Genomic DNA, 13409 nt, shown 5'->3' on the forward strand with positions numbered 1-13409 from the left:
TATGACCCTGTATCGATTACCGGGCTTTTAACAACATAACCGTCAAATTCTGATATCCATTTCCCCTTGTCCCAGCTGCCCTGGAACATCTCCATGGTGCCACTGTCTTCACCAAGTTGGACCTCCCCAGCGCCTACAACCTCATCCGGATACGAGAGGGGGACGAGTGGAAAACTGCCTTCATCTACCCCACTGGCCACTATGAGTACTGCGTGATGCCGTATGGACTTGTTAATGCCTCTTCCATCTTCCAAGATTTTATCCATGAGGTGCTCCGGGAGTTCCTACATAAGTTCATCCTCATCTACATTGATATCCTCATTTATGCCCGGAGCACAGCGGAACATCGTCGCCATGTTGCGGAGGTCCTGCAAAGCCTGAGGGCCTTTCAGAGCTACCTCAAGGCTGAGAAATGCTCCTTCCATTAGCCCTCAGTGCAGTTACTTGGTTATAACATCAACAGCAGTGGCATCCGGATGGATGAGGGGAAGGTGAATGCTGTAAGGAATTGGCCCATTCCAACCACCATCATAGAACTCCAACGATTCCTTGGCTTTGCCAATTTATGCAGACGGTTCATCAAAAACTACAGTTCCATCACCAGCCCTCTCACTACTCTCCCCGAAATAAGCCAAAATCACTCTCTTGGACTCCAGCTGCCACAGAAGCCTTCGACTCCCTCAAGAGGGCATTTACGACCACTCCCCTCCTGGTCCATCCTGACCCCAACCATATATATTATATCAGCAGCAGGGGAATCCCAGTTGCCTCCACCCATGCGCCGCCTTCTCCTGGAAGCTCAACCCAGTGGAGGTAAATTATGACATCGGCAACCGTGAGCTGTTGGACATCAAGTTGGCCATGGAAGAATGGCGGCATTGGCTGGAGGGAGCCAAACACCCCTTTCTGGTTCTCACTGACCACAAGAACCTAGAGTATCTTCAGGTCACCAAGAGGTTAAATCCAAGACAAGCCCGCTGGGCACTATTCTTCGCCCACTTCTACTTTACCATCTCATATCGCCCAGGAGCAAAGAACGTGAAGGCTGACACCCTGTCCTAGTGTCACGCCCCCAAAGAAAACCTAGAGGAACCCGAAACTATACTCCCAGAAAAGGTCATCATCAGCCCCATTACCTTGTCTGCCGAGACCCTTCCTCCATCTGATCCTGCTACCAACACCCCACCGGGTTGCCCACTGGGACACCAGTACATCTCCAGGACACGGCGCACTCCACTCATTCACTCCGCTCACACATCTCTTGGCACTGGTCACCTGGGGGTCAATGAAACCCTCTCGTTGCTAAGGGAATGCTTCTGGTGGCCCAACATGGCCTCGGATGTCAGAAGGTACGTGAACGGATGTACAGACTGCACCGTCTCCAATAGCCCACGCCATCTCCCATCTGGCAAGCTCCATCCTCTGCCGGTCCCTTATTGCCCGTGGTCACACCTAGGAGTGGATTTTATTACTGATCTTCCTCCTTCAGATAATAATACCTGCATTCTTGTCATAGTGGATAGATTTTCTAAGTCATGTTGTCTTCTCCCCCTGAAAGGTCTGCCCACGGCCATGGAAATGGTCGAGTTACTATTTAGCCATGTTTTCAGGTACTTTGGCATCCCAGAAGACATTGTCTCAGGCAGAGGTCCTCAGTTCATCTCCAGGGTATGGGAGGCATTCCATTCACTCCTAGGTGTGGAAATCAGTCTGTCCAGATACCATCCACAATCTAACGGGCAGACGGAGAGGAAGGTTCAGGAGATTGGACGCTTCCTCCGTACCTTCCGTCACGGCCACCATAACTCCAGGAACCAGTTCCTAGGGTGGGCCGAGTACGCACAGAACTCCCTGCAACAACCTACCACCAGACTCACTCCATTCCAGTGCATGCTCGGCTACCAACCTGCACTCTTCCCCTGGTCAGGTGAACCCTCGGATGTCCCCGCCATCGACTACTGGTTCTGGGAAAGCGAGAGGGTCTGGGACCCAGCCCACCACCAACTCCAACTGGCCTTACGCAGGCGCAGAATGACAGCCGACCTTGATGGAATACCTAGTGGACTGGGAAGGATATGGTCCAGAGGAACGTTCATGGGTCCCACGCAACGACATCCTGGATCCAAACTTACTAAACACCTTCCACTCCAGTCATCCTAACCGGCCAGCTCCCAGAGGGAGTGGGCCGTGGGGAGGGGGTTACTGTTACAAACACACCAGGTTCCCCCTCTACTCATTCACAACGCATGCCCTGACCTGGGTACTGAGCACTTCCACCTGACCTTCATCATCCAATCACCTCTGCACTTTAAATACCAAACATACGCACCCAGTCTCATTCGCAACAAGGTCTTACCTGTAAGCTAATTCTAAGGACTAACTCTATCTCTAATTACCTGTCTCCAGAAGTTCCCAGCCCTCTCCGTGCGTGTGTGTGGTACACATCCCTCCTTGACGTCTCCACCCTGCTACTACGGATCACTTCATAACAGCCATCCTCCATATCACTTTACCCAGCACTACCCGCTCCTCTGCTTGTGCCTCAATAAACTGTCTTTCTGTTATCCTCAGCCTCCTGTGGTATTCCATAACATTATCTATATTAGCCTACTGTACATCTGTGTACATGTACACACGTAACGTTTTAATGAACCAAATGATGAGTTTGCTTACTTCATCTTAATCTGATTCTCAGAATCAGACTACATCAGACTGATTATAAATGGTTTACACAATAACAAATTAATCATAAATGTATTTATCCTCCCTGATTCCTCTTTTCCATCTTTTTTCAAATGTTCCTTTCTAAAATAGCCTACTGCTTATACACTCAGAAAGTCTTGAAGAGATTCACACAAAAACCAGTCATTAGTCAGGTGAATATAAGTACACAGAAAATTGACAGGTCACATTGCATTTGACTACTGGATTTACAGAAGACAATTCAATTTTAGGAATTGTTTTCTCAGCATTTCAACATTGCATACTGATGAGCACATCAATTTCTAGTTTAATTATCATTCAGTGTGTTATTTAATCATGTATTATTATGTCTTTGGAAGACTTTTGTCTTTCAAACACATTACCATGCACAAATTCACATTATTCTTTACATTTAATGCACTTTCACCTAATATATTTACTTGACCTGAGATTTTAAGTCAAGAAGTTAATAATTATGTAACACATTTGCATGTTCACATTTCTCTGATGTTTATTAATAATCACATGACAAGAAGTTAAAGAAATTAAATATTTCATTTTTCTTTTCTTAGATAATTTTAATTATAAATATAATGAGGAGGGCGTGTTAAGAGTTCAAGGTAGATTGAGCAGAACGGCAATGCCTGAAGAATCAAAGCATCCCATCATCTTGCATAAAGACCTCCGTATATAATTCTTGAAAACATCCACCAAGCATACAAACAAAATGTCATATTTCACATATTGTTTCAGCATATACCGCAAGTTATATGGTAGGTTATATTTTTGCAGGAGAACCCAGAAAGTATCATGTATTAATGTTTTGGTCTTAGCTTCAGACCTTGTAGCTCCCTGAAAGTCCTACCTCATCTCTCTTCATGGTAAAGCAAATGGTTGTCAGAGTTTTTTGCCTACGCAAATTGCATTCAGTTACATAATAAAGAGTAATGCAAAAAGTTCAATAAGTTCATTTTGTGTGTTTATTCAAACATTTTTTTGCCATATATTGTTTCTGATGCCACATTGTACTCAAACATCTTTCTTGTACACATTGTACTGACACATATGTCTGTTATTATCCATTTCTTGGTGGCAGATGTCAACTTCCTTATTGCCAGTATTACATATTAACAGATTCACAATGTCTTATGGAAGGCCTGTGAGAAAAACACCATGTCACTTTAGTTAAATAGTGGCAAGGGTGGCTATGGGTTTGGACGAACTTCAGAGTAGTTTTTAGCTACATTAGAGAAGCGAATTACTTTTATTTGGGCTGCTTTTTCATTGATGTCCCTCCACATATATTCAGGAGAGAGCAGTTTACTAGGTTTGTTCAAAAGGAAATACTTGTTCAAGTGAGACTCCTCTTGCCATACTGCCTCAATGGAGTTTGCAGCATCAATGAGCAGCTTCTCCCTGCAGGTTTTGGTGAGTTGATGTACATCTTCTAATGAGCCACCAAATGCAGCACCAGCATAATAATAATCACCTTCCCCAGCTGGAATGTATGCTTGAGACTCTGGTCTACGCTCATATGTGAATCGATCCCTTGGAGCGTCAAACAACCAAGGATGAATCACACCTACCAGACGACCCAAAGACTCCACACCCCAACGGCCATAGAACTTTGTATCTATGTCAAGGCAGAAAATATAGTCAGCCTCGTTGGCCAGTTCATTCTCTATTAGTTTTTCCAGTTTTTCCATCCTGCTCATACTGATGTCCTGCCATCTGTTCAAACTCTGGATCTTTAGAACTGTCAAATTACGGTTTTCACCCATCTTCACCTCAGGAATCGATTCTGGTTGATCTGTAAACAAGTAGTAATGCACTCGAAATCCAACAAAGTAATGCTGTTCTGCTGACTCCAGAAAATCTTTAACAAAACGCGTGTATCTAACAAACAGAGGAAACAAACACAGGGAGAAATATTATGGTTCATTTAATCATTACTATTTTCATGGAGGCATCATGAAGACTTACTTTCCCAAAGCGAAGACTGTGGTTGCTATGGTGAGATTGTGTTGTTTGTAGATAGAGTCGATCAGTATGGGGTTAAAGGTTCCCTCCCAAATGATTGGAGCTAACCATGATGATACAGAAGCAACATCCGCCCGACTTCTTTATTAAAAACACACATCCAGTGCTGTAATCATTTCATTCATGATTGGAAATGGACAATAACTGGTTAATACTAAAAACATAATACTCACCCTACCAACACACTTGGCTGGTTGTACAACAAGCTGTAATAAAAATGAATAAGTAGAAAGAACAACAGACATTTTTATTTGTTCATGTAGTTGATACACACTTTTTATATTTCCATCTATGAACTGAAGACATCAACTCTCAGTGGTAATCTGATCAGAACTTCAAAAACAACCATGAACCAATAGTTCAGTAGTCCTCATTAACTAAGGATCAACTTAAAAATAAAGTAACTTTTATGAAGATGAAGTTTTACCCACCCTGGCGATGACTGCAATCCAAAGGTCTTTTGCTTCCATTTTGGCCTGATAATAACAGAGTCAAACTCTTAGGCTGATGATACATGAGGCAACTTAATGAGCAATTGTGCCGGGCAACTTTTTTTGAGCAATGTTTCTTGGGCACTTTCCCATTAAGACAGTGTAACAAATTTCTATATGGATACTTTAGATCAGTCGTCAGCCCTGGGTGTCACTTTATTTCCCTTTGAAGGCAACATTACCCAAAGCTGCATGGTAACATTGCTCAAAAAGTTTCCCTGTGTATCATCGGCCTTACTGATTTGAATTGAATTTGAAATGAATTGAATATGAGCATGCACATAAATACTAGCATGTGTGTGTTTTGTGTGTGTGTGTGTGTGTGTGTTGAAGAGTGATGTACAGCTGCATTTCAAATTAGAATGCAGTGGGAAAGTTTTTATTTATTTCAGTAATTCAACTCAAATTGTTAAACAAGAAATATTAAATAAATTCAGAGCACACCAACTTAAGTAGTTTAAGTCTTTGGTTCTTTTAATTGTGATGATTTTAGCTCACATTTAACAAAAACACACCTCAAATTAGAATATGGTGACATGCCAATCAACTAATCAACTCAAACACCTCCAAAGGTTTCCTGAGCTTTTAAAATGGTCTCTCAGTTTGGTTCACTACGCTACACAATCATGGGGAAGACTGCTGATCTGACAGTTGTCCAGAAGACAATCATTGACAGCCTTGACAAGGAGGGTGAGCCATAAACATTAATTGCCAAAGAAGCTGGCTGTTCACAGAGTGCTGTATCCAAGAATGTTAACTGAAAGTTAAGTGGAAGGAAAAAGTGCAGAAGAAAAGATACACAACCAATCGAGGGAACCGCAGCCTTATGAGGATTGTCAAGCAAAATGGATTAAAAAATTTGAGTGAACTTCACAAGGCATAGACTGAGGCTGGAGTCAAGGCATCAAGAGCCACCACACACAGACGTGTCAAGGAATTTGGCTACAGTTGTCGTATTCCTTTTGTTAAGCCACTCCTGAACCCCAGACAACGTCACAGGCATCTTACCTGGGCTAAGGTAAAGAAGAACTGGACTGTTGTCCAGGGGTCCAAAGTCCGCTTTTCAGATGAGAGCAAGTTTTGTATTTAATTTGGAAACCAAGGTCCTAGAGTCGGGAGGAAGGGTGGAGAAGCTCATAGCCCAAGTAGTTCTAAGTCCAGTGTTAAATTTCCACAGTCTGTGATGATTTGGGGTGCAATGTCAACTGCTGGTCTTGGTCCATTGTGTTTTTTGAAAACCAAAGTCACTGCACCCATTTACCAAGAAATTTTGCAGCACGTCATGCTTCCTTCTGCTGACCAGCTTTTTGAGGATGCTGATTTAATTTCCCAGCAGGATTTGGCACCTTCACACAAATGACTACATGTGGTGTGCTTGACTGACCAGAAAACTCACCAGGCCTGAACCCCATAGAGAATCTATTGGGTATTTTCAAAAGGAAAATGAGAAACAAAAAAACTTAAGATAGAGATGAGCTAAAGTACATGTACTGAGTACATGCACAGTAAATGAACATACTTTCCAGAAGGCCAATAATTCACTAACATTATATTATTGGTCTAATTAAGTATTTTAATTTGTTGAGATAGTGAATTGGTGGGTTTTTGTTAAATGTGTGCCAAAATCATCACAATTAATAGAACCAAATACTTAAATTCAATGCACACAGACTGAAGTAGTTTATTTGATACACGAGTTTCACAATTTGTGTTGACTTACTGAAATGAAATTTTCCATAACATTCTAATTTGAGATGCACCTGTATGTGTATGCACATTACTCACTTGATGACGACTTGCTCTATTATCTGCTGATTGCAGCTTAAAACAGTAAAATATTTAATTCAGTAATGTAGACTTCTCAAATCAAGAGAACATCACAAACTACATCTGCACCATTTTTTTTTTTAACTGCACTAAACTCACCTTCTCTGGATATTGTTCAGGTACACGAGCCTGTAAAGGAAGACAACTTCAGTAGATATAAAGTAAATGTGCAACCGTTTAATCTTCTTTTCAGAGTTTAGAGTTTTATACAGTCATGGCCAAAAATATTGGCACCCTTGGTGCTACGAACAAAGAAGGCTATGAAAATTAATCTGCATTGTTAATCCTTTTGATCTTTTATTTTTTTAAAAAATCACAAACCTGACAAGAGATCAGCGAAAATTCCTTCATACAGAATCACTCCAGACCCTTTAGATTCCCAGCTTCATGTTGGTGCTTCTTCTCTACAGTTCACTCCTGGCTACAGCAGAAGCTTGGTTTTGAGCTCAGTGACCCATTTTTGTTTTGTTTTTTAGGTTTGTGTTTGTATGGTTGGAAGATCCAAACATGACCCATTATAAAATGTCTAACAGAATCAGTCTCTTACTGATTTTTTATCTCTTGGAATTTGATAGAATCCATGATGCCATGTATCTAAACAAGATTTCCAGGACCTCCAGCAGAAATATAGGCCCACAACATCAAAAATACAGCAGTACATTTCATTGTACATATGGGGTAGTTTTTATCCCTGTGTTCACCAAACCCATCTTGAGTGTTTGCTGCTAAAATGCTCACTTTTTAGTTTCATCTGCCCATAGAAGCCAGTCCCTTTTGAAGTTCCAGTCATGTCTGATAACTGAATATTCTGGAGTTTGTTTTTAGATGAGCTAGGAGAATTTTTCTTGAAAGCCTCCCAAACAACATGTGGTGATGAAGGTTCTTTAGGAACCCGAGACTCAACCATTTTCTGCAATTCTCCAGCTGTGATCCTTGGAGAGTCTTTAGCCACTCAAACTCTCCTTCTCACCATGCATTAGGATGATATAGACACACGTCCTCTTCCAGGCAGTTTCGTAACATTTTATGTTGATTGAAAATTATTAATTATTGCCCTGATGGTTGAAATGGGAATTTTCACTTTTCCTAAAGCCACTTCAATAATTTGTGAAGCTCAATTATCTTTTGCTGCACATAAGAAATATATTATTTTGTTTTTCTCATTGTGATGGATAATTAAGCAATGTGGGCTTTGTTTTCCCTCCTCTTTATATTTCTGTGAAATAGGAAGCCATGGCTGGATAATTTAATGTTTATAATCATGCTAGAGTGCTCTAAATTGTGAATATGAATGGGAATATACTTCAAAAATATTTTACTAAAAATAATTTCTAGGGGTGCCAATAATTGTGTCCAATAAGTATTTGAGAAAATGTATCCAATAAAAGGATACATTTTTATACATTTTTTAAATAAAAGATCAAAAGGATTAACAATGCAGATGAATTTTCACAGCCTTTTTTTGATCATATTTACCAAGGGAGCTGATTTTTTTGACCATGACTGTATATTATGTTTGTCACGTACTCAGAAAATGCAAGGGGAAAAGAATTGCTTGATATTGTAGGGTTAAAAATCAATCAAAACTTTTGTTTTCTCTCCCAAACCTATCATTCAGCAATCCTACAACCTGAAACACTATAGTGTAACCATCCTTAGTCCTGATTAGACAGAATGCGTTCTTATTTTCATTTTGGCATTGCGTTTTCAAACCTGAAAAACACGTTCTGTCTGACTGATATAAATTAAAACGCTAATCTCTGTCTGACAGAATGCATTTAAAAATGCTCAATGCCAATAGAAAACAAATAAAAAAGGCACCTCTCACTGCACAAAACATGGAATGATATGTGACCCGGTCTTAAGTCACTGGGGTATATTTTTAGCAATAGCCAAAAAACATTGTATGGGTCAAAATTATTGAATTTTCTTTTATGGCAAAAATCATTAGGAAATTAAGTAAAAATCATGTTCTATTAATATATTTTGTAAATGTCCTACTGTAAGTATATCAAAACTATTTTTTTTATTGATATTCAATGCTAAGAATTCATTTGGACAACTTCAAAAGGCGGTTTTCTCAGTATTTTTTATTGTTTTGCACCCTTAGATTCCATATTTTCATATAGTTGTATCTCGGCCAAATATTGTCTGTCCTAATAAACCATACATCAATGGAAAGCTTATTTATTCGCTTACAGATGATGTATAAATCTCAGTTTCTAAAAATTTACACTCAAGACTTTTTGGTTTTGTGGTCCAGGGTCACATATGTCCTAAGAATAAAATAAAAAAGTTCAAATTTTTAAAGGGGTTATAAAATGCAGTTCCAGAAACTTAAGTTTTCAAGCTTAGTTCATAAGGATTTTTTGCTTTAACAATAAGGTGCTTAAGCAGAATAGAGTGGCAAGGCTAAATATACATACTACTCCGAATGTAAATACTCACTAATGTTACCAACCTCTGGGAAATAATACTGCATTATTATCACATCAATTTACAACCCAAACACAACCATCTAATATTGTTGAAGAGTAATTACATACCCACTCAATACCATCCCAAATAACACAAGAATGATGAGAAAATTCTGACGGAGCAGCATTATTCCTGAAATACTCGTGTCCACATTGATAAGTGAGAGGAATAAAGCAAGAGAGATGTATATCAAGGAAGGAGGATGTATATCAAGGAAGAAGGAGCGTTTAGTTGACTCACAATGTTACTAGAACTTCATTTTACTTCTGTGTATTTTAGTATGCAAAATGTGAAACTCAAGAATACTTGTTTGTAATTTTGAACTCCTTAGATGTAGTACACAAAAGAAAAGCAATTAATAAAAATGTTTGATTTTAATTAAAAATAAACCTGAGTTACTGGCTTTTGACAGTGAAACAAAACAGCTCAAATATCAACAATGGGAGAAAAAAAAAGTTTAGAACAGACAGAAAAAATGGACATGGACAGAAAAAAAAATGTGCCTGGACAAAAGACTAAGAACAAAACTATTTGCACATACATGAAACAAACAAATAAAAGAGGCATATGAGAAGTTACAAACTTTGCACTGAAACTCTGGCACACCCTTGAAATGCATATCTGAGCTGTTGGAGGAACACTGTCAGAAAAAGAAAAATTTTTACCTTTAGCTGTTAAACAGCTTGCCACTGCAGGGCAATACCCTCAAAAGGGACACTTCTGTACCTTCTTTGCCATTTCTTTGCCCCTTCTTAACTCTAAAGTTACTGCATTATTTAGTTACTGTTACATTCTATAGCTGTGTATTATAGTAATGTAATATTCTGCTGTTTGCCTACAGAGCTTTGCCATCAGTTCTCGTTGTTGCCAACTTCACACTCAAATATGCAGGAAGTTGTAGGGAGGTGGGTGTCTGTTGAAATGTTTTATTTTTCTGGTAGTGGTGGGAAACCAAGGCATTCTGAAACATTTGAGGCTTTCATCAAATTGAGCCAAAAAAAAAAAAAAATGTTTTTTGTTAATTACTAATGCGCATTAATAGCATCTGGTGGTCAGACTTCTTTTTTCCAGCATATCTAACAAATAAAAGATTTATATATGGAATTACTTTTGTGCCTATAAAAGTGTATTTTTTCAAGAAGATTATGAAAATGAACTGAAACTGAATAAAATGTCTTTGAAGCAGAAAAAAATATAATCTTTGACTTCGTTTTTAATACAATGCATGTTTTGCTAACTGTTTTCTCCTCTTTCTTTGTCACGCTGTCTAGTCTCTGTTTCCCTGGGTGTCCACTAGTGGGCTTACTTCCACTTAGGCACTTCACTGTAGGCACTAGAATTCCTCTAGTCTGGTCCTGTCTTCACAGTAATTGCACTCCTGTTAATTGCACCAGGTGCAGGAACTCTATTGTCATTAGCCTCTCTATATATTCCAGTCTTTTCCTGTTGTTTGTACGGAGTCCTTACCCTTCGTGTATGCAGCATTCTCATCATCCGAGATTCCTCTTCGTCTTCTCATCTTCCGAGATTCACCCAACCTCTCGTCTTCCAAGTTCCCTTTCCTGTTCCCTTCTTTGTTTTTGTTTATTTATTTTGGACTGTCTGTTTGGCTTTGACATTGGCTGTGTTTTGACAACGATTTTGGATTACCCTTTATGGAATAAATACCTGCAATTGGATCTCTCGCTCTCCCTGTGTCTCTCTGGTACACGAATCGTCACATTCTTTCACTGATCTGCAAGAATTTTTCATTTAAGATACTGAGGTTTTAGTTAATCTCTCAGGGGGCGGGGCTAGCAGTGGTGTGTACTCATTGGCTACTGAATTTTTGATTGACAGTTCCCTTTCAATACTTCACTCATACTGCATATGGGGAAAAGCTCCTTTTTTCCTCAATGCTGAAACCTTTTTTCAATAGCGCAGTGCTATTGGTTTAATCTGTTAAAAAATTTTTAACCAATGACAGTGTACCGTAGCTGTGCGAGCCGGTGGCAATCCAGCAGATTTCAGATCTTTCTCCTTCAGCGACGACTTCATTTCGCTGGATCCCGTTTGATTAACGCCTTCGCCTGGAACGAGCTCTCGCCGTCGAAGAGGCACTGCAGTGGACCAGCTGAGATCGTCGATCTCCTACATCTCCTGAGAGGTTATAGGTGGTTGAACCACCCCGCATCCTCTCCCTGTTCCCACTTGGGATCTTTCCACGGTCCTTGAAGCACTCAAAGGGCCTCTCTTTGAGCCACTGCGGTCAGCTTACCTTTGGTCTCTAACACTAAAAACCGCTCTTCTACTTGTGCTAGCATCAGTCAAGTATGTTGGCAATCTGCAGGCCCTCTCGGTGAGCCCTGCATGCCTTGAGTTTGGGCCCAATGACTCAAAGGTCATTTTAAAACCCAGGCATTGCTACGTCCCTAAAGTGCTCTTGACCCCGTTCAGAGCACAGGTAATTTCCCTCTAAGCGCTGCCTCCTTTGTCCGGTGAGCGAGAGCTGGAATAACTCTGCCCAGTGAGGGCACTGAGGATTTACATTGAGCAGTCACATCCGTTCCAGCAATCTGACCAGCTTTTTGTCTGCTTTGGTGGCACCAAGGGTTCTTCGGTCTCAAAGTAGCAACTCTCACATTGGAAAGTTGACACTATCGCCCTGTGTTACTCCTCTATGGGCCTTGAGTGCCCCATAGGAGTAAGAGCCCACTTCACTAGAGGCATGGCCTCTTCATGAGTCTGGTCTAGTGCTGTCGATATCAAGGACATCTGTGAGGCAGCCGGCTGGTCCTTGCCCTCCACTTTTGTCAGATTCTATAACCTTTACATCCCGACCTTGCATGCTCGGGTCCTCTCAGTATGATACAACGGCCTCTATCAAATTCCATCATCATACCACATCCAGGGAGCTAGCTCCCTCTTAGTGTAGCGTAAAGGGTTTGATGGCTCCGGCCCTCTCACTTGTCCCCTGGACCCCAATGTGTCCAAGATAAGCCTTGTCGTTCCCTACCGTGGCACGGCGCGGTTGAATTCGTTTATCTGGAGATTTGCCTGCTTATAAAGGCATTCGCCCTGCCCATTTTGGTGGGCTTTGGTGCGCTTCATTGTCACAGACTCGCACAGCTACACAGCACCGTCATTAGTTTAAAAAGTTTAACAGATTAAACCAACGGCAGTGCAGTTGCACTGCACTATTGAAAAAAGGCTTCAGCATCGAGGAAAAAAGGAGCTTTTCGCCTTAGGCAGTACTCTGTCGGTGTAGCTTTGTTATGAGTGTGCAGGGTGTAGCTCACTTGAAGGTATTATAATGACTCTGCCTCCTCTGAGTTAGTCAGAACTGACAAGTTTGTGTCCATGGGTTCACAGTTGGCTGAGTGCCATTCCTGTTTGATTAATTGTTTCCTAATGAACAAAGAATTGAAAGTATGGGATTTCCAGAATACTCAAGTATCTAAATTAATAAAAATATAAATAAAGAGATATCTTTGATCAGCTTTTAATAACAAATATTGGCCAAATTTAATGATCAGGTGAAACTGGAGTCAGACTCAACACAGAGCTAGATTAAAATTTTAACTAAATCCTAATAAATTCAGAAGCGCAAGTAAAAGACCAAATACGCATTCAACTTTTGACCAGGCCGCTGGATTACACTTTCTGGGCTGGCGGGCGTTTTTTTCCATTAATAATAGCAGAACTGTACTTTTGTTCATCCCTATAGAGGAACGAGCCACTGACGTGAAAGATCTGGACAGTGAGTTGCTTCCCATAGAAAGAGCATTGGGAATTCTGTGGTGTACAAATAATTCTGTCCAGTTTGTGTCCTGGGAAAATGGCACATTTGATCACCCTATATTTAACACTATTGGAGCATATCGTCATCGT

At 40.5% G+C, this 13409-nt stretch overlaps 1 protein-coding gene across 1 annotated transcript; it reads right to left on the reverse strand.

Moving 5' to 3' along the window:
• Positions 1 to 3687: 3687 nt before the first annotated feature.
• Positions 3688 to 12629, reverse strand: LOC128018117 (globoside alpha-1,3-N-acetylgalactosaminyltransferase 1-like). The gene is made up of 7 exons (XM_052603489.1): positions 12535 to 12629; positions 7161 to 7190; positions 7020 to 7055; positions 5175 to 5219; positions 4917 to 4949; positions 4687 to 4824; positions 3688 to 4599 (listed from the first exon to the last, which is right to left on the reverse strand). Exons 1-7 carry the CDS (start codon positions 12627 to 12629, stop codon positions 3909 to 3911), a joined length of 1068 nt encoding a protein of 355 aa, XP_052459449.1. The 3' UTR covers positions 3688 to 3908.
• Positions 12630 to 13409: the final 780 nt, after the last annotated feature.

The sequence above is a fragment of the Carassius gibelio genome, chromosome A8 (assembly GCF_023724105.1).
Source record: "Carassius gibelio isolate Cgi1373 ecotype wild population from Czech Republic chromosome A8, carGib1.2-hapl.c, whole genome shotgun sequence".
Taxonomy (NCBI): domain Eukaryota; kingdom Metazoa; phylum Chordata; class Actinopteri; order Cypriniformes; family Cyprinidae; genus Carassius; species Carassius gibelio.